This window comes from Microcaecilia unicolor, chromosome 10, assembly GCF_901765095.1.
Source record: "Microcaecilia unicolor chromosome 10, aMicUni1.1, whole genome shotgun sequence".
Lineage (NCBI taxonomy): Eukaryota > Metazoa > Chordata > Amphibia > Gymnophiona > Siphonopidae > Microcaecilia > Microcaecilia unicolor.
The window spans coordinates 70,060,662-70,083,378 of record NC_044040.1 but is presented as its reverse complement, the minus strand read 5'-3'; the positions used below and the strand labels follow the sequence as shown (position 1 = coordinate 70,083,378).

The 22,717-nt window shown below is 42.1% G+C and overlaps 1 protein-coding gene across 1 annotated transcript in view; it reads left to right on the top strand.

Annotated features, from left to right (window-relative positions):
• NELL2 (neural EGFL like 2) overlaps positions 1-22,717 on the top strand; it is a 640,124-nt gene that overhangs the window by 116,321 nt on the left and 501,086 nt on the right. Inside the window, exon 3 of the mRNA XM_030216939.1 lies at positions 21,824-21,974. Coding sequence (XP_030072799.1) covers positions 21,824-21,974 — 151 coding nt within the window. The remainder of the gene's footprint in view (positions 1-21,823; positions 21,975-22,717) is intronic.

The following is a 22,717-nucleotide window of genomic DNA, read 5'->3' as shown; positions in this document are numbered from 1 at the left end:
AAAAAAGACAATGTTCATAATCTTTTCAAGTGGCTTCTGAAGTCTTTTTTTCTCTTTCAATCAATATCAGCATAAATATTGATATTAAAAATTTGTTGTTATTCAAGTACAGGGTAGATTCTGCCATCTGTTTGGGGATGCTTAAGTTCCACCAGCTGAAGATGTCCTCTGCAGAACCCCTTGGGCTGTATGAACAGCAAAGAAGCTGGCAGTGCATGGGTGGAAGTGTGCCACAGACTTTCCCACTTTTCAGGGAAGAGGGAGCACAGAGGAAATCCTTAGCTGGTAGGGCTTGGAAATCCTCACCGGCAGCACCAATGAGATTCACTGCTACTGGGTCAGCCTGATGGGCCCTCCCATGGCTACTCCTTTGAAGGGGGGTATTTCCAGAAGAAGGGAAAGGTCAGACTAGAGAAATGTAATATATTAACATAGTAAGTAATGGCAGATAAAGACATTACTCCCGAGTCTACCACCCCGCACATTCAGTTCATGTTCTCTAGTTTTACCATTTTCATCACTTTCAGATCCTCAGATACTATCATCCCATGATCCCTCTCCCTGTCTGTGCATATCAGCCTCTCACCACCTAAAGCATGTCTCCCACAGTTCACAAATGCAGAGAATGTAAGGTTCTTCTCTTCAGTGAGATAGTAATAGAACTAGTTTGGTTGCAAGCAAACCATAATTCTATTGGCTTTAGCTTCTTTTAAATAGAGTTTAAGGTATCTGTGTAGGCCCTCTCCCATGTCTTCAATATAAGGGGCAGCTTTAAAGTGGAGGAGTGGCCTAGTGGTTAGGGTGGTGGACTTTGGTCCTGAGGAACTGAGTTCAATTCCCACTTCAGGCACAGGCAGCTCCTGGTTACTCTGGGCAAGTCACTTAACCCTCCATTGCACCATGTAAGCCACATTGAGCCTGCCTTGAGTGGGAAAGCGCAGGGTACAAATGTAACAATTCATTTGATAGGTGCAGATTTATCTCATATATTCATCTTGGGCATCCTGAAAACTCAACAGGCCGTGAGGTCCCCAAAATGGGATAGGGAAGCCTTGATTTGATGCTACTATATAGATTTAATAACATTCTGAAAATTAATAAATACCACAGGAATTCTTTTCATATAGTATCTGGCTTATGTGCCTTTAATTCTGGATGGATACAATTAATTGACTTTCTAGAAAATAATTAAAAAAAGCTAAAATTAGTAAAGTGTGCAAATGGGCAGATGGCGGTCTCACTGAAAACCTATAAACAATGGATATCACGCCTATAAAAAAGATCTGTGCCGAAACAAAATACCTATAGGTGTATTCTATAAAGTATGTCTAAATTTAGGTGTACTTTATAGAATAAGGCTAAATTTCCACACAGTTTACAGAATACGCCCAGCGTCCATTCATGCAACTAAATTTAGTCGCAGGCAGTTTTGCCAAGTAAAACTTGGTATAAACGCTGATGCCTAATTTACGCATTGACAGGGTCAATTCTCTAACAACGCACATAGATTTTAGAAATGCCTATAACCCACCCATTCCATGCCCATGGTCATGCCCCCTTTTCAACTCTGCGACTTAGAATTTACATGCATCACATTATAGAATACTAGTAAAAAAGCCCCGTTTCTGATGCAAATGAAACGGGGGCTAGCAAGGTTTTCTTCAGAGTGTGCATGTGGGAGTGTGTGTCCCTGCCCTCTGCCCTCTCTCCCTCCCCCTCCCCCCTTGGAGTCCAGTCCTTCAGTGTTAAGTTTCCTGCTGTTCTGTGTTACTGAGAGAGTGAGGGCATCTCTCTCCCCTCCCCCTCTGAGTCCTTCACTGTTACAGAGAGAGGGATTTCGTGCTGTGCTGTTTTCCTTCACTCATGGGGAAACCGGATATCTCTGGCGCTTCACACTTCCGGCTGGAGGCTTCATAGAACGTTGGTCTTGCCTTTTATATATATAGATGTTTAGACAGTTATACATGTAAATTCTAATTAATTCCAATTAGTGTCAATAATTGCTTGTTAAGTGGCATTGATCGGTGCTGATTGGCTTGTTAGCTAATTAAGTTGCATTCAGAAATCCAGAATATAACTGAATCTGGGGGAATTTGTGTAATGCTCATACTTCAAGAGACTAAGATGTACTAATCTACTTTTTAAAAAATTAATTAGTTATAGAATGAAGTACTACATTATGTCCTGGTCGTTGTTTATGCCTGACCTTGGTATAGAGCATCGTTATAAAAACAGACAGGGATTATGAAGTTGAAATTAAATAACATCTTAGTTTCTAAGGTCTCTATGGAAACTGTTGGATATTACAGTATTGGATAGAATTAGTATCCTCTAATGTTCGTAGTTTATTATAGCAACAAGTAAACAACTATAAATATACTATAGAAATAAAGGTCAACAAACAAGTTGTGATACATCTTTCATGGGCTAAATTAATACATTTGTGACTAACTTTTGAGAATTATATTGTCTCTGTTAGTTCAGTGCAAAATGAGATATGGATGATGGCGCAGGCCTCATAAGCTCTTGAAAGCTAGATAAGGTGATGTTGATATTCAAAGATTCATCCACATAACTTTGGGACAAATGTTAGATTTTCAAAATTGCAGCAGGGTGACTCTTACATTTTGTCCCCACCAAGTCATTAAAAGTGGGAGGGGCAGATAGTTAACCATTTAAGTTTGGAGTTACTAAGCTAAAATATAATATTGCAGTTTATTACTTGAGTTGCAACTTGCAGTACCAGGAACATTATGGAATAAATTAACTTCCCTAACCCTCAGCACCACTGTTGCTCCCACTTATCTATCTTTACAAGACGGTTATTTACATATACCTCCTGTTCAACATGCTCATTTAGACATTACCCATTAGCGTGTATTTTTCAATGTTGCCCCTTGCTCTGGAATTCCATGCTTTTGGCCTTTTGCACAGAATCTTCTTTCCTAAAATTTAAAACAGTCTTGAAATCTGTTTCAGCAGGCCTCTAATGTCTAGTGATGGATAAAGTTGATAGTTCTGGAGCAGACTCTCACTGCCTACTCTCTCTGCCTTATTTTATCTTTTTCTTAAATGAAATGCCATTCTTTTCTTTCTATATTTTAATTTGTAAACCATTCTGCTATGTTCTCAGGATGGGCAGCCAAATAAGCCATAAACCTCATTCCCTCAGCCTTGACATCCCTGACACAGCCAATTGGCACATCACCCAACCCTGCACCCTCCTAAAAGCCCCAACACCCCTATCAACCCCTAACACAGCCTTTACTCTATAACAGCTTCAACAACCCTGATTACCAAAGCCCCCAACTCCCTATTCTTCCCTGCATCAATAACCCTTCTGCCCCCCCTCAAACCCAACTACCTACCTCCCTATCCCCTGATCCTCCCCAGCACAAGTAAACTTTTCTCCTTGAACCCCTCCTCTGGTACCATCTGTGCCAATAACCGGGTAAGAACGTTTCACAGTTGCATGTGCCCTATTGGCTGCCAGCTTAAAAATGGTGCTTCTTGACCCCTAGTGGAAGCCAAATAAGGGCTGTACAAAGTTATCCAGGGGCCCTTTTACAAAGGCGTGTAAGGGTCTACATGAGTACAGCGCGCACCAAATTAGCATTACTGCCTGGCTAAAACACGCATCGAAAACACGTGGTAGAAAATATTTTCTGTTTTCTACAGCGGGGTGCCTTTTCGGCGGTAAACAGCCGTTGGCGCACACTGCATGTTTACTGCCAGGGTAGCGCGTGAGACCTTACCGCTAGGTCAATGGGTGGCAGTAAGGTCTCAGGCCGAAAATGGATGCGTGCTGGTTTCAATTTTAGCACACGTCCATTTTCTGGCCCTTATTCCTAGACATGGTAAAAAATGACCCAGAGCACCTCCAAAAGATGCGCTCACACTACCGCAGAGCACTGGAGACTATCGCTAGAGCGTTTTTCAAAGGACTAGCGCTACCAAAGCCCTGAAGCAGTTTTTTCGAAACGCTGGCCAGGCTAGGAGCGTCTGAAGAATCGAGTTTAAAGTCCTCTAGTGTAAAAGATAAGTGCTCATTTTGCATCAAGTTCTAATATATTATGAAGCAACAATTTGATGTAATTACAAACTTTGTCACGATAGTTACTTTCATAACTTATTCATTCATATGCGTTAGTGAGCAATGAATAATATGATATTTTGGAGTTTTTTTTAGAGCCAATGATGAACAGAGGATCAGATTAAGATCCGTTTTAGCTCCAATAGATGGCTGTATTGTCTAGGAGCTCTGTGAGGCTCTTTTTTCCTCCATAGTAAATTTGAACTATATTTGAAGAAAATACTGATTTTTTTGTATCGTTTTCAGCATTGTTTAGTGGAAAAAGTAGTATAGTGTTATTATTTATTTCAAGGGATAAAAAAAAATCCCATGAGTTTCTTAGAATGCTGGCATGGGACTCTGAACAAAAACCCCAAAACAAAGTAAGAGTTCACATAAGTAAATTCACATTCTGGCACAGTCCTTCACAACAGTTGTCCAACACTAAGGCCCATGCAAAAGAAAACAGGAAGGGTTTTTTAATTTCCTTCCAGCTGTAATGAGTGGAGGAGTGGCCTAGTGGTTAGGGTGGTGGACTTTGGTCCTGAGGAACTGAGTTCAATTCCCAGCACAGGCAGCTCCTTGTGACTCTGGGCAAGTCACTTAACCCTCCATTGCCTGCCGCATTGAGCCTGCCATGAGTGGGAAAGTGTGGGGTACAAATGTAACTAAAATAAAAAACTTAAACTCATAGCAGTTCATGAGCTTTCTCTATAGCTTTTGAAACACTGATTTTCAGGACACAGCTTAAACAGCTGAGTCCTCAATCCACCTCTCACTTACCAGGTATTCTGCTGATCTGATATCACCCGCTGGTCTGTGTGTTTCTAAGGAATAATTCATATGAGTCTCAACTGCTAAGCTGAAGGACCAGTTCACTCTGTAGAGATTTCCATCTCCTCCTCATCTGGCAGCTGCTCTCCTTCCTCAATGAATTCCATCTGCTCCTGCTGGCTTTATTCATTGGCGTCTTCCTTGGGAGTAAAGGCTGGCCCCACTCTTCTCAGCCTTTCTTTGGTTCTATGGTATACTGCTTAGTGAGCCAAGGAACTGGGCTTCATCTAAATCCTGGCCCCTCCCCAAGTACTGACACCTTCCCTTCCAGGAAGGCACTGCAGGTGTAGAGCTCTTCCCTTCCTGAGGATGTGCCAGGTTTTCATCTTCCTACGGTTTCTGTGCCTGTCCTGGTGAAGAATAGGTCCCAAAACTTGAGGAAAGGCTTAGTATCCTGGGATTTACCCTCATTACACCAATATAAAGAGGCTCATTTTCAAATCACATAGACTTACAAAGTTACATAGGTTACTATCCAGCTTATAATCGAAAGAGAAAAACGCCTATATTTCGACCCAAATCGGGAGATGGGCATTTTTCTCGCAAAGGCGCCCAAATCGGTATAATCGAAATCCGATTTTGGGCGTTTCCAACTGCAATCCATCGCGGAAATGAATAAAGTTGACGGGAGCGTGTGGGAGGCGGGACTGAGGCGTGGTTATCAGCCGAGGAGAGATGGGCGTCTTTAGCTGATAATCGAAAAAAAAGGCGTTTTTACCGCGATTTTGGGTCACTTTTTTTGGACCCTTTTTTCTCACGAACAAGTCCCAAAAAAGTGCCTCAACTGCCCATATGACCACTGGAGGGAATCGAGGATGACCTCCCCGGACTCCCCCAGTGGTCACTAACCCCCTCCCACCAAAAAAACCCCACTTTAAAAACTTTTTTTCCAGCCTCTATGCCAGCCTCAAATGCCGTACCCACCTCCATGACAGCAGAATATGTTCGATCCTCTGACAGCCTTTCCCTGGTTCTGATGTGGCTCTCTGGTGCACTACAGGGTCACATCAACATTGCATTGTGGTGGGTGTAGGGTATTGGGCTCCGTGATTTCATTAGCTTGTGTTACAGTCTCACAATGTTGGTAGTTGGTAGGCTCTTCTCCCATGGTGCTTTTCCCCCTGCCTACTGGGTCAGAGTGTGTCCAGTTTTGTTTCCGGTAGTCCATGAGGTAGTGGCCATTTTTGTAAGCCAGTTTTAGATCCCTTCCATGTGTTAACCACGTTAGAGAACTTAGTTCTTACCTTGAATGTGGCTGAAAGAGGGCATTGTATAGCATTCTGCCAGCTCTGACCTACTGCTAATCTCACTACCAGGGAGACTCGTTGCCAGTGGGGCACAACCTCTGATCTGCAGTTAACTGTGAGTAAGCGTGCTTATTCCAATAAAGGACGTTTTCGGAGAGATTAGTCTTCAGGTGTAAACTGGTGTGCCAATGTTATATAGCAGTAACAAGTCCTAGAGGCCTGCGTGTATGCAGGTCCCTGGAGCACTTTTAGTGGGTACCGCAGTGCACTTCAGCCAGGTGGACCCAGGCCCATCCCCCCCCACCTGTAACACTTGTGCTGGTAAATGGGAGGCCTCCAAAACCCACTGTACCCACATGTAGGTGCCCCCTTCACCCCTAAGAGCTATGGTAGTATTGTACATTTGTGGGTAGTGGGTTTTGGGGGAGGGGGGTTGGGAGCTCAGCAACCGTGGTAAGGGAGCTATGCATGTGGGAGCTTTTTCTGAAGTCCACCGCACTGACCTAGGGTGCCCAGGTGCTGTCCTGGCATATCAGGGGGGCCAGTGTACTACGAATCGTGGCCCCTCCACGACCAAATGGCTCGGATTAGGATGTTTTTGAGCTGGGCGTTTTTAGTTTCTATTATCGCTAAAAAAAACAAACGCCCAGCTCAAAAACGTCCATTTTTTCGAAAATACGTTTTGGCCCGCCCCTTCACGGACCCGTTCTCGGAGATAAACACCCATGGAGATAGGCGTTTCCGTTCGATTATGCCCCTCCACGAGGCTCATTTTGAAAGCACTTAGACTTATAAAGTTTCATAGAGAGGCACTTTCGATATCACATCTAAGTCCAACTTTACACATTTTGCCAAAAATGTTCAAAGTTCAAGTGGGGAATATAGCCATTTTCAAAACAGAAAAATGTGTTTTTTTTTCCAAAACTGGCTATTTGTAGATGTATTTGTACTCAGTGCATATATTTTTTGGTCCATTTTTGAAAAACAAACGTCCAAGTGAAAAACACACAAAATCAAGCCATTGGGATGTAGGAGGAGCCAGCATTCTTAGTAGACTGGCCACATAGACATCCCCGGAGAGCAATGGGGCACCCTAGGGGGCATCGGAGTGGACTTCATATAAATGCTCCCAGATACACATCTCACCATTGCTCCCTAATCTTGTCTGCTGAGCCCCCTAAAACCCACCTAAAACTCACTACCCCTAATCTGAACACCACTACAATAGCCCCTATGGGTGAAGGGGGCACCTATATGTGGGTACAGTGGGTTTCTGGTGAGTTTTGGAGGGCTCACAGTTTCCACCACAAGTGTAATAGGTAGAGGGGAGGTATGGACCTGGGTCCACGTGTCTGCAGTGCACTGCACCCTGAACTAGACTACTCCAGGAACCTGCATGCTACTCTAATGGACCCAAGTATTACATCTGAGGCTGGAATAGAGGCTGCTAAGTAATACTTTTCATCACATTTTCTGGTGTGTGTGTGTGTGTGTGTGGGGGGGGGGGGGGGGTCATCTCTGATTCCCTTCAGTGGTCATCTGGTCATTTAGGGCAATGTTTGTGCCTTATTTGTTATAAAACAGGTCTAGCTCAAAAGTCTTAGTTTTAGTCCTTGACAGTATTTTTTGTTCTATTATGACTGAAAAATGTCCAAAGTGTTAGGAATGCCCAGATCCTGCCCTTAACATGCCCCTTAACATGCCCCTGACATGCCCTCTTGTTATTCAAATGCACTTCTGATGGACTTCATGGAAAAATGTCTAAAAATTGGTTTAAAAAATACCATTTTGGACGTTTTTCTCAGAAAAAGCAGATTTATGTCGCTTTTTGGATGTTGTTCTCTTTTGAAAATGAGCCCCATAGTAGCCTATAGAACTTTGTAAGCCTGTGTGCTTTGAAAATAAACATCTAAGCATCCCAACATAACCAGATTCATTCTCTGAATATTGTGTTAAAGTTAGTCAGATAACTTATCCAGTTATCCTTAACTAGATATTGGGTGCTGAATATCAACCGCAATCAAGTTAGCTTATTTGACCTTTATGTTTATATATCTAAAGTAGACTAACATGGAAACCACATTATTGTTATTGATATTACTAAATTATTTGGTGTTGAGAAAGATGATGGAGTGTGATTTCACAGAGAGAGAGGTTCCAAAGGACACTATAGAGTTAATTAGTGACATCAGAGAAGATATGGATTATGTGTCATTTGTCAATACGATCAAGGATTTCTTTTTTTAAATTGTAGTTTATCCATTTAAAGTTATACATTGGCCATCACACTGAATATCAACTTTCCTTATTAAACTTTAGGTTGACCATTAATTACCTTTTCTATGTGTCTCTCCTCTTAAGTCTAGAAAAAGAGAGTCTATAGAAGAAAGCATATAGCTGGAAATTAAAATTCAATGCGAAGAAATGCAAAGTGATGCACTTAGGGAGTAGAAATCCATGGGAGACGTATGTGTTAGGCGGGGAGAGTCTGATAGGTACCGACGGTGAGAGGGATCTTGGGGTGATAGTATCTGAGGATCTGAAGGCGACGAAACAATGTGACAAGGCGGTGGCCATAAGTAGAAGGTTGCTAGGCTGTATAGAGAGGGGAGTGACCAGCAGAAGAATAGAGGTTTTAATGCCCCTGTATAAGTCGTTGGTGAGGCCCCACCTGGAGTATTGTGTTCAGTTCTGGAGGCCGTATCTTGCTAAGGATGTAAAAAGAATTGAAGCGGTGCAAAGAAAAGGTATGGGAATGGTATGGGATTTGCGTTACAAGACGTATGAGGAGAGACTTGCTGACCTGAACATGTATACCCTGGAGGAAAGGAGAAACAGGGGTGATATGATACAGACGTTCAAATATCTGAAAGGTATTAATCCACAAATGAACCTTTTCCGGAGATGGGAAGGCGGTAGAACTAGAGGGCATGATATGAGATTGAAGGGGGGCAGACTCAGGAAAAATGTCAGGAAGTATTTCTTCACGGACAGAGTGGTGGATGCTTGGAATGCTCTCCCGCGGGAGGTGGTGGAGAGGAAAACGGTAACGGAATTCAAACATGCGTGGGATAAACATAAAGGAATCCTATTCCGAGGGAATGGATCCTCAGAAGCTTAGCTGAGATTAGGTGGCAGAGCCGGTGGTGGGAGGCGGGGCTGGTGGTTGGGAGGTGAGGCTATTGCTGGGCAGACTTATACGGTCTGTCCCAGAACTGGTTGTTGGGAGGCAGGGATAGTGCTGGGCAGACTTATACGGTCTGTGCCCTGAAAATGACAGATACAAATCAAGGTAAGGTATACACAAAAAGTAGCACATATGAGTTTATCTTGTTGGGCAGACTGGATGGACTATGTTACCATCTACTATGTTACCTTGTAATAGCAACTGGAGGCAAATGAGGTAGCTGGGGCCACGAATACTGCAAAAGAAGGGAGAGAGACACGGCTTCTTGGGTTGCACCCAGGGTGGCTGAAGGGGGTAGACAGTCAAAACAGGTTAGCAACAGCAGTGTGGCCTCCAGTCTGTTTCTGCAGCATGACAGGGACGTAAGCAATACTTAAGATGGCACGTGTAGGGAGCAGTGTTGACTAACTGGGCAGTTCCCCATAATTCTGTGTCTGCTAGCCAGGAATACACTTTATGCCAAAGAGAAAATTTAGCAGCAGTTGCTGAAGCTGTGGAATTCCAGCAAAATGAGAACATTGCCTACTGCATGTACCAATAACTTTAGACTACCCTTTATCTCATGAGAAGATCTCTTTGCAATATGGAATATGTTTTCATGGCCATATGGACTCACTCTCAAGTCTGTTCTCCTACTCTGTGACTACAAGGGAACCATTTAGGAGGTCTTTTACTAAGCTGTGGTAGAGTTTCTAGCTCATGTTAGAAATCCACAGATGGAAAATGCCAAGACGCCCGTTATATTCCTATGGATGTCTCGGCGTTTACCGCCAGCTGATTTCTACTGCCAGCAAAAAATGCTACCACATTTTAGTAAAAGACCTCCTTAGTAAATCAAGCCCTTAGACACAAAGGGTCAGCCCGCAGAAGTCAATTATGCGTGAGTAAGTTGATTTTCAATCAACTTAACATCTATAATTTCATGCTTATTTATTTGGTCACATTTTTCTCATGCCTTAACTATGATTTGTTTGCATAAAAAAGATATACTCTAGAGATGTTCTGTGGGAATATATTAGATATGTACAATGTATCCAACATTGTTAAAAGATGTGTATGCCACTAATGTCTGTCTTTAAGCTTTCATTTCACTTTGCCTAAATATATGCATTCATGTTTTCCCATCATAAAAATCAGATTTTAAAACTCAGTGCATGTGGATACCTTGTGTTTGAAAATCACCCTTTTTGTGTGTGGGCTTTCAAGTGTGCATGTAAGTTTGCAGTTAGGAACTGGAGTCAGGCAGTGTTTCCTAATAAGCTCTCTGGGGCCAGATCTTAGAGTGCCTTCCTTCCCCAGGCACAAGGTATGACAGGTTCTCTAGTTTCCTTGAGAAACAGTATTTTAACTGCAGAAATGAGCTGTTTGAAAATTTCCCAGCTTGCCTGTGGGTAAAAAGCATGCGTGTTTTTCTAAAGTCAACTTTGCTTGAGATTTTGCTACCCGGTCCATTTACAAGGTTAAAAAAAAATGTTTGTGTGAAAAAAGGCTGCTAACACATGGGAAACACCCTTTTCCTTATTAATTTCTCACTTTTTAAGCTGTTTGTAATCATTCAAAACCCCAGAGGCTCATGGTGGTATAGTTAATTTTTTTGTTGCAAAAAAAAAAAAAAAGCCTGTGAAGCATTTTGCATGTGCCTATTTTCCTAGAATTCATTGTTCATAAAAACTTTGCATGATTTCACATGACAGGAGTTCATTCATAAATTGTTAAACACAAGAACTTTTACTATGAGTGCCTAAATATTGTGAATTTTGTTTTTGCAAGTCAGCTCTACATATGTTAGAGCATAAAAAGCCTGATACACCAGAGACTTCAGGCCATTTCAAGTCAGTGCATAAGCCTCTTAGTAAAAATAACAATAATAATTCTTATATTCCACTATAACCATATCCACAGCTCTGTGCAGATTACAGAAACTGAACTAGTCATTTACTATGAATGACATCAGACTTTGACTCAATAAAATATACATATACGTATAATAAGAATGGGGGACAAAATATCTATCCATATATAACTATACAAAGATCTTGCCTGAGTTTAGCTAACCATCAAATTATCCCAAAACAATTATACCACGCATCTTGTTCCCACCATAGATCTGCTCTTGGTCCCTCAGTTATATGGTAAGCCGTATTGTAGAGAATCTTTAGCATCATATCTATGTTAGTTGAATGTTCTAGTGCATGCTTATTAGATGTATCATTAATATTTTGCTAACATTGTAGTATATCTCTGATATTTGAATTCCAATGCTGTTAAATATGTATATTTTTGATACTGTTTCATGGTATCAGGTTGCGGAAAGTTGCCCTCGGGAAGAATGGTTTCACGCTTTAAGTTTCCACATTGAGTAGAACATTTTCTTGATTGTAGAGTTAACTTGGGTCTAGAGTGTGAGGTTTAGGTTGATTGTGACACCAAGGATTTTCAGGCTATCTGAAACTGTAAGGGCGTAGTCTGGGGTGACTACGTTTGTGGGTATATTTGTGTTGTATTGGGATGAGAGGATGAGGCAGTGTGTTTTTTTGTGTATTGAGTTTTAGTTGGAATGCATTTGCCCATGAGTTCATGATGTGGAAGCCGAGGTTAATTTCATTGGCGATTTTTGTCAGATCATGTTTGAAAGGGATGTATATTGTGACATCGTCTGCATAGATGAATGGGTTAAGGCCCTGAGTGGATAAGGACTTAGGTAATGGGGTCATCATTAGGTTGAAAAGGATTGATGATAGTGGTGATCCTTGAGGTACTCCGCAATCTGCCTTCCAGGGTGATGATATGGTAGAGTTCACTTTCACTTGGTAGGTTCCAGCTAAGTATGGTTCACCATGTCAAATGCACTGGACATGTCGAATTGGAAGAGAAGTATACTTTTGCCTATTGCTATTTCCTGTTTGAATTTGTCCAGGAGGGTGTTAGCACTGTTTCGGTGCTGTGGCAGGGTCGGAATCCTGAGTGTGATTCATGTAGTATTGAGAATTTGTGTATGTAGTCGGTGAGTTGTTTGGTTACCATACTTTCCATCAACTTGACTGCTAGTGGGATAGATGCTACTGGGCGGCAATTGGTGAAGTTTGTTTTCTTTTTGGTATCTTTTGGTAAGAGGGTGAGTAGAATGTTGCCATTCTCCTTTGGGAAGAGGCCTTGTTGGAGCATGAAGTTTATGTGTAATGTGATATCTGTTATGAAGCGAGCGGGGGCAGATTTTAAAAGGTGACTGGGGCAGGTGTCCAGTTTGCAGTGAGTGCTGGCGGCCCTGTTAATCACCTGAGCCATTGTTTTGGTATTGAGGGGAGTGAATTTTGACCAGATACGATCCGCTGGGAATTCTCCTAAGGTTGGGTCTAAGCCATTGATGAAACTTTCGATATCGGCAGTGTTTTGAGGAAGGCTGTTTCGTAATTTTACAATGTTTTCATTGAAATATTTGGCTAGATCATCTGCCGATGGGATATCTGAGTTGGTTGTGGTGACTGGGGTGGTGTCCAGTAGTTTGTGTACAAGTTGGTATAGTTTTTTTGTGTCTTTGTGATCTGGTCCTATTTTGGTTTTCTAGTATGACCTTTTGGCTTGTCTTATTGCGTATTTGTATTTTCTATGTATTTGCTTCCAAGCATTGAGTGTGTGACATAGGTGCCCGGTATAAGAGGCTTGGACAGGCTAAGCCTCCCCTGCTGTGCTCTGAGGGGTTTAAATTGTTGATTTACCTCCATCCTCACAGCAGGAGCTGCAGTAAAAGCCCTCTAGCCTTGTCCAGTTGTAGAAATTGGTTTATGGTTTGTTTACCTTACTGCTGGGAGAGGGGGGGGGGGGGGTTGGCTGGAGGTGTCCTGGGTTGCCAGGGAGATATTTAACAAGGATGGCTTCCTGACCTGCACTGAGGACAGATAGCAGCAGAATCATACTGGGCCAGCATGATCAGAAAAACTCACCAGACAACAAAGGTAGAAAAGATCATTTTATTTTCATTATAGTGTTTGGAATATGTCCACTTTGAGAATCAGGTGCTCAACATTAAAAGTTTATATTTATTTACTTATTTATGGCATTTTATCCCACATTAATTAGGGTGTTTTGTGGCTCTACATGAGAATTGTGATGATATGATCCCTTGTTTCATATTGTTGACAGTCTGCATTTTCCGTATGGGTGGTATATTGGTGTATTAGGTTCTGCCCAATGTAATATTTATGGTACAGTAAGGTTCTGAATGTGTTTTTGCACAAAGTTGTGCATAGTGTTTTGCAGTTGAGTGATTGTGGTTAGTATATGCTTTGAGCAACCACTTTATTCTTTGACATATGATACATATCTAATATCTAAATTTAACAAAAGGTATTAATTGTGATTATTTTATTTTTATTTATTTATTTTTTCTGTGTGTTATCAGACAATTATGGATATAAGCTCCGCCCCTTTAGCCTCCCCAAACAGTTGGGCCACCGACCGCCTATGATGTGTGATCATCTTTTATTTTTTTCCATGCTCGTTCGAACTTTCTGGTTTGCGTTTTTAGTTTTTTCAGTTCATCGTTGAACCATGGTACTGGATTGTGTCTGTGTGAGGTTCTTGTTCGTAAGGGTGCCAAATCATCTAAAATGATGCTATGGCGCCGAAACACGGCTGTGTTGAGTCGAGTTGTTGTAATAAACATTACTTTTTATTTACAATCATACGTCTTCTCCATTGTTTGAAAAGAGCCTATCTTCCCCACTCCCTCTTTGTTTTTTCCTTACTTTGTTTCGTGGGGATTAAGTGCACCTCCACACTCTGTGTGGTACTCCCACACCTAGTGCGTTTTTCTTTTGATTCTACATCTTTCGTCATATTCAGAAAGGAAGTTTATGGAGTCCGTCTGTGCTGCCCCCCCCCCCCCCCCACCACCACACACACACATTTCACCTGATAATTGTGGTTTATTTTTAAATGGATTTATTTGGTGGTCCTCATTAAGTCATTTTTGCTTTGCTTGGGGATTTAAACAACATGAAGGGCAATTCTATAATAGGGTGTCTAATGTTATGTGTACGTGGAGTGCATAAATGAACCAATTAGCATCACTTATGTGTCCAGATACACTATGTACTATCCTATGAGGTGCTATGGTGTGCATGTGCAAGTGGATAGAGCATTGGTGGACAATGGGTGTGGTACCAACTTATGTACATAACTTATAGAATATTATAAGAATGTTTAAACAATGCTATAAGTTACACGCACTGCATGATGTGCTTAGGTGCACCAACTTACACTACGCTTGTATCAATGCTGACTTACTCTAATATTCTATGATGTAATCTTGGCGCAGCATTGAGGTGTCTAACTTGAGCTGGCAAGTTATAGAATTGCCCCCGGTACAAAGGATACATCCACTAGTCACTGGACAACATACATTATTGTTAGTATATCCTAGGAATGTGTACGTGCATTCATTAGTTCACATTTGGTACTTTAGTGCACTTAAAAATATATAGTATGTGCAAAATTGATTTAAATGCATGTAAAGTTCAATTGCAATTTGCATGCATTAAAAAGTTCTAAAATGTATCACACATTTCTCAACATCTCTAAATTTGAGGCCATTCACTTCCCTAACACTCAATTATCCACCCCACTGCTGTCAGCTATTGATGGACCTTTTATTCATTACAGTGACTCCATAAAAATTCTGGATGTTATTTTTGAACCTAAACTAATTTTCACCCATCAAATTGCTGCAGTCCTAAGCACTTCCTTCTTTGGTCCGCACAGAATTTGCTTGGCCAATACTCTCTTGCCTCACTCTCTTCTTCATGTTCTTATGCTTGCCTTAGTGATTCCCCATTTCGACTAATGTAAGACATTATATTCCAGACAACCTCTCTCCCTACTCAAACACCTCAAACTAATTCATTCCATTGTGATAAAGCTTCTGGACAATGCACACCACTTTGATCACTCAAGGAAGTTACATGGAAAACAAAAGGGAAGAAATATTTTTTCACTCTGGAACTCTTTCCCGGAGGATGTAGTAACAGACATTAGCATATCTGGGTTTAAAAAAGGTTTGGACAAGTTCCTGGAGGAAAAGTCCATAGTCTGCTATTAAGACAGACATGGGGAAGCTACTGCTTGCCCTGGGATTGGTAGCATGGAATGTTGCTACTATTTGGGTTTCTACCAGGTTCTTGTGACCTGGCTTGGTCACTGTTGGAAACAGTATACTGGGCTAGATGGACCATTAGTCTGACCTAGTATGCCTATTCTTGTGTTCTTATCCTCACTTCAGTGGTGTACCGAGGGCAGGGCAGTGGGGGCGGTCTGCCTGGGTGCATGCTGCTGGAGGGGTGCAGAGACCAGCTACGCGGCTGTCGGTTCTGCTGGTTTCCTGCTCCCTCTGCCCCTGGAACAGGTTAGCAGAGGGAGCAGGGAACCAGCGAAACCGACAGCCATGGGGGGGGGGGGGGGGGCTTGAATGATATGTGGGGGGGGGGTGTCGTGCTGCACCTGGGGGGGGCGGGCATCAGTGCACCTGCTGGGGGATGCGCAGCAGCAATCCGCCCCGAGTGGCAGCCGACCAAGGGTCGCAACTGCCTCACTCTTAATATCTGAAAAATGGCTACCAGTCTCAGCATGCATTCAGTTTAAAATACTGACATTGGGCGATAGAGGCCTTTTCCCTGACTACCGATCAAACCTTCCAGTCCCTTCCATCTTTTCATGATCTCTTTGCTCCTTCCAACAGACTCTTCTATCGCTCTCACCTCCTTCCCACCTCAGCCTTGATGTATCCCGGGACTCCACATTCTGCCATGCAGGACCCTACTTATAGAACACTTTACCATTTCAAATTAGGAAGCTACTACTACTACTAACTAACATTTCTAAAGCGCTACTAGGGTTACGCAGCGCTGTACAATTTAAACATAGAAGGACAGTCCCTGCTCAAAGAGCTTACAATCTAAAAGACAAGAGAACAATCTAAAGACAAGTGTACAATCTAGAGGACAAGTTAATCTGATAGGGTGGATAGATTGGGGCATTCTATAAAAATTAGGAAGCATCCCCATTTTCAAAGTTTAAGCAGCTGCTCAAAACTTGGGTCTTCTAGTATGCCTGTGACTTGACCATCCATCTCCACAGCACTTAATTCCAACCTCTGCCTGCTTGTGTCCTGGTTCTTTCCTCGATCTCTCTCTTTTTTCCCCATTTCCAACTCTCTCTTTTTTTTTTTGTTTTATTCTCTTCTCTCTCTTGCTGTTTAAAACTTTATATATTGTAAACCACTTTACTACACCCAGTGTGTGAATAGCAATATATCAAGCTTTTGAAATAAATAAATAAAATACATATGAATGTCAAATGCACCAATAAAAAACCCCAAACATTTGGGAAAAAAAAAGGCAAAATCAAAACTCAAACTGATTTATTTCTCTGTACACAACCTCAGTATCTTTTCCTTTTTCCCCTCCACTTCTGTTCTCCTTACCTGCTTCTGTCCCTCTCAATCCCACTTCTCTCAATCCATACTGCACACTGAATCATGAGGAGGAGGATTTACTACAGAGATGGAGAAAAAGGAGGGTAAGAGGAATCTTGCAATGGAGTCAGCACCACTGAAGAGTCATCATCAGGAAATGGAGGCAGGAAGGCATGAATCCGGTTGTGCTTGAATTTGGCCTGTCTTGCGAAACAATGAACCATGCCACATCTAAGAACTGGGAGGTCTGAGTCTCGCATGACTCACCCAACTGTAAAAGCCAGTCCTGTATCCCTTTAGTCATTACCAACTTTGTTGAAGCTTCCCACTTCTAGAGTGTTCCATGCTGTTCTCCATGTATTCTCTATGTACCTATTTGCTTCTCCATATCTGTTTAAGAACCAGTTTGCTTGTGCCTGCATTCATACATGTCATTCAAACTCTGGGTTATTATGCACAGCTCTAATGTGGATCATGAAAAATGGAAATGGCAAAATAGCAGGTATAAGTGCTGGAGAATTAGAGAGATTGTTATGGTGGTGAATAAAATAGAATAAAGTTGGCAGTTATGCATAATACAAAGCACATTGTTCTATTACAGGATTCTGCTGAATTGATACAGTGGTGGAAATAAGTATTTGATCCCTTGCTGATTTTGTAAGTTTGCCCACTGACAAAGACATGAGCAGCCCATAATTGAAGGGTAGGTTATTGGTAACAGTGAGAGATAGCACATCACAAATTAAATCCGGAAAATCACATTGTGGAAAGTATATGAATTTATTTGCATTCTGCAGAGGGAAATAAGTATTTGATCCCCCACCAACCAGTAAGAGATCTGGCCCCTACAGACCAGGTAGATGCTCCAAATCAACTCGTTACCTGCATGACAGACAGCTGTCGGCAATGGTCACCTGTATGAAAGACACCTGTCCACAGACTCAGTGAATCAGTCAGACTCTAACCTCTACAAAATGGCCAAGAGCAAGGAGCTGTCTAAGGATGTCAGGGACAAGATCATACACCTGCACAAGGCTGGAATGGGCTACAAAACCATCAGTAAGACGCTGGGCGAGAAGGAGACAACTGTTGGTGCCATAGTAAGAAAATGGAAGAAGTACAAAATGACTGTCAATCGACAAAGATCTGGGGCTCCACGCAAAATCTCACCTTGTGGGGTATCCTTGATCATGAGGAAGGTTAGAAATCAGCCTACAACTACAAGGGGGGAACTTGTCAATGATCTCAAGGCAGCTGGGACCACTGTCACCACGAAAACCATTGGTAACACATTACGACATAACGGATTGCAATCCTGCAGTGCCCGCAAGGTCCCCCTGCTCCGGAAGGCACATGTGACGGCCCGTCTGAAGTTTGCCAGTGAACACCTGGATGATGCCGAGAGTGATTGGGAGAAGGTGCTGTGGTCAGATGAGACAAAAATTGAGCTCTTTGGCATGAACTCAACTCGCCGTGTTTGGAGGAAGAGAAATGCTGCCTATGACCCAAAGAACACCGTCCCCACTGTCAAGCATGGAGGTGGAAATGTTATGTTTTGGGGGTGTTTCTCTGCTAAGGGCACAGGACTACTTCACCGCATCAATGGAAGAATGGATGGGGCCATGTACCGTACAATTCTGAGTGACAACCTCCTTCCCTCCGCCAGGGCCTTAAAAATGGGTCGTGGCTGGGTCTTCCAGCACGACAATGACCCAAAACATACAGCCAAGGCAACAAAGGAGTGGCTCAGGAAGAAGCACATTATGGTCATGGAGTGGCCTAGCCAGTCACCAGACCTTAATCCCATTGAAAACTTATGGAGGGAGCTGAAGCTGCGAGTTGCCAAGCGACAGCCCAGAACTCTTAATGATTTAGAGATGATCTGCAAAGAGGAGTGGACCAAAATTCCTCCTGACATGTGTGCAAACCTCATCATCAACTACAGAAGACGTCTGACCGCTGTGCTTGCCAACAAGGGTTTTGCCACCAAGTATTAGGTCTTGTTTGCCAGAGGGATTAAATACTTATTTCCCTCTGCAGAATGCAAATAAATTCATATACTTTCCACAATGTGATTTTCCGGATTTAATTTGTGTTGTGCTATCTCTTACTGTTACCAATAACCTACCCTTCAATTATGGGCTGCTCATGTCTTTGTCAGTGGGCAAACTTACAAAATCAGCAAGGGATCAAATACTTATTTCCCCCACTGTAAACCTCTTGAAGTATATTGTTCTGCTTTGTAAAGGGAGATTTCTACAAAACATAGAATGTTTCAGCACGTCTCTTGAACATAGTCTAATAGTAAAGAGTATCTTATAGAAGAATTTTTACCTGCTCTATTTTTCTTTCATTGAATGGCTGGATGGTTGGTATGTGATTGAATAGTAATTGTGCGATAAAGGCATTGGGATCTATTCACCATTGCAATTCACAGCCTTCGTTGAGTAACATAATTTCTCTTCCCTCACACCTTGCTCCAAGAAAAAAACTGACACCCAACATGGGTTACAATATACTCAATGATACACACAACTTATGCTATCAAAGCTGGTGTGCTGGCACTGAGTAGAGCTTCACACTGTAGATGCAGATACACTGATTCAGAATCCTTTGCTGTACCATTGGTTGCCTCATTTACATGTCCATGGGGCTTATAATTCCTTTCTAGATATGTTAAGATAACAGCATTGAACTCATCAACACAGTACAACAAGGGAAGAGGGTTGAAAAATGGAGCCTCATCTACAGGAGCGTCCCGAGCTGGAAATGTGTCCTGTGCGACATGCCCCCTAGTGTTCCTGCTTTGCCCACTAAGTCACGGTGAAGTAAAGGAGGCAATGGATGGAGTGCAATTATAGTACCCTGCCTCCCTTATACCCTGTGCAGCCACACATATCTCACTACGGCAGGGAGGCAGGGGTCTTATGTCTTTAAATACGCCACTCCTGCTAAGAAAACTTTCTCAATCATTGCCGCTGCTGGAGACTTACAGGGGCCTGGGGCTATGGAGGAGAATGGGCAAAAGGGAGAGATGCAGGTCTCACTGAGAGGGGGGAAGAGATACTTGATTGGAGGAGGAAAGTTGAAGGAGAGATGTCAAACTGTTCGGGGGTGGGCAGGCCCAGAAGAGAGAGGAAGAGACGTGGCAATCAAGTGAGGTAGGATGGGCAGGATAGTATGGGAAGAAGGGAGAAGCTGAATATGGGGAGAGACAAGGACAAATAAAAGGTTCTGGGCAGGGAGGAACATTGGGACAGGAAAAGAGGGAGATGGAGACACAGGGGGCAGAGGAGCCCCCCCAAGGCTGCCCCAGGTGAAGGTGAGCAGTGGAAAAAATGTGTTTGGGGGGGGAGTAGAGAACTGTGTGGCTGAGGGTACGGGAGACATATGTGGCTGGGGGGGGGGGGGGGGTCACGAAACATTGCTCAGACACTAAGGGTGCGCTGAACCGAAAAAGTTTGGGAACCACTGCCTTGGTCTATAGTCCACTACACTAACCACTAGGCTGCTCCTTTGCTCTGCAGAGATGTCTGCGTGGCCATTTTCTAAGAATGCTGACAGACAGACATCCTTGTCCCTGATTTTGTCGCTCATATGTTGGACATTCCTGTTTCCAAATTGGCTGTTTATGATGGATGTCCTCAGCACATGGACGTTCATCTCACATATTTTTGAACAGGAAAATGCTGACAGGAAAATACATGTGAGATGGATGTCCATATTGGACGTTATGAGCTGGACGTCTCTATTCTGACTTGGACAGCCTTTTCAAAATGCCCCTTCAAATCTGAAAATGACACTTTTCCATTCTCTGTTAACACCAACATATCTTTATAAAATCTTACCCCTCTATTTTACTGTATTGGATATTTTTCTTCCATTTGCATTCTTGCTTTCCTGACTACTTTACCAGCTTCTCTTAGCTTTTCTAGATATTGCTATTTGTCTTCCTGTTTCTGTGATTTCCTGCAATTTATGAAGGATAACCTTTTTATCCTTAGCATTTCAGCTACTTCTTTTGAGAATTATAGTGCCCTCGTTTTCCTCTTACCTTTATTGACTTTCCTAACAAAAAGATTTGTTGCCCTTAAAATATCTGTTCTAGACAACACTACAACAGTGATGTCCCAGTCAATATCTGGCATCCTAAAATCACCTATTAGTAGTTAGGGCTGTACCAAATATTCGTATTCAATTTGATTCAGCCCTGAATACATTATTCATATTCGGCCAAATAGTGATTTAAACTTGAATATGAATGATCCAGGGCTATACTGTGCTAAATCTTACTGAAATAAACACTAAAATAAACATTAAAAGAAGCAACATGAAATCAGAGAGCAACACTTGCTCTCTGATTTCATGTTGCTTCTTTTAATATTTGTTATGATAAAGCTCAATGCCCATTGTTCGTATTCGGTATTCATATTCGGCTGGATATTATTTTGGCCTTATAGTAAAATATGCTGTTTGGCCAAATACAATATTTCGCCTACCATAGAAGTATTGTAAATGTCTTCAATTAACTCTCTGTCAGCTTCTTCTGCCTGTGAAGAAAGTCTGCGTATCAGTTTAATGTAAATATACATTCCATTCCCTCTTTCCAGATTAACCCACAGTGCCTCCTCCTTACTTTGTAAATCCTGCAATTCTGTTGCTTTAATACTATTTTTAACATGTAGCTCCAGTCCTCCTCCTTTCTTCTTACCCTGTAGTTCCTGAATAGATTATAGCCTGAACTTGAACCTTCTCTACTTTAAAATATAATGTTATACAGCTTGATATGAGCTATCAGAATCTGCAGTATTTCTAAAGCTTATATGTACATGTATATGTGAGTATTACGTCAGCATTTTCTAGTCCTAGTTTCAAATTAGGGGAAAAGATCTAACACTGTGATGTATGCGTTGTTATGTTCCACATCTACAATACAAGTTTTTGCTTAAAAGATCAAGTTAGAGGTCTATCTTGAATTTTTTTCATTGATTTCCTTATTTCTTGTTCCTTTTTAGATATTTCAAGAAGTATAAAGATATCACCTGAGAAAGCAGAACAGAATTTTCAAAAGCTACGAAATAAACATGAATTCACAATTTTATTGACCCTAAAGCAAAGTCTGTTAAACTCTGGGGTAATTCTCTCTATTCATCATTTAGAGCACAGGTAAGTTAAATTAATTTTCTGTTGTATTAATAGTATATTGTAATGTATTGGCATCAGAAGTTTCATGGCACCGATTTACATAACTGCATGTGGCACCAGTGTATGAGTGTTTGGTGGCAGCACTGGATGCATGATCATTTGTCTGATTTGTGTTTCTATGAAAGTGAAACAATTGTTGGTAAGACCCCTGATGAAAGCATGTGCCAAAACTTGGCCAAGTTGGGTCAATGTCCAATATTGGGCCAAGTTGAGTCAATGTTGGTAAGACCCCTGATGAAGGCATAAGTGCCGAAACTTGGCCAAGTTGGGTCAGTGTTTTGTTGCGAACCTTGAGCCTACTGATGGACTACCTCTGCTTTGCATTGCTGCTTGTGTTGAGTCTACACAGTGTGTTGCTTCTGTTTTGTTGAGAGGAAGGTTCTGGAAGCCAAGTTTAGGCTTTTAGGTAGAAAGTTGAAATTCTGAACCTCCTGTGTAACTTTCTCAGAAATGTTGTCCATTCTACAAACAGGACCCAAGAGACAGGCAAAGCTCCAGAGTCTCAATGCATGGATGAGATGATGGTGCAGGGAGGAGGGATTTAAATTTGTTAGGAACTGGGCAACATTCTGGGGAAGAGGGAGTCTATTCCAGAATTGATAGGTTTCACCGTAACCAGGGTGGAACAAGTCTGCTGGTACCAACATTTATAAAGGAGATTGAACATCTTTTAAACCTGAACTAGGGGAAGGATGACAGTCACT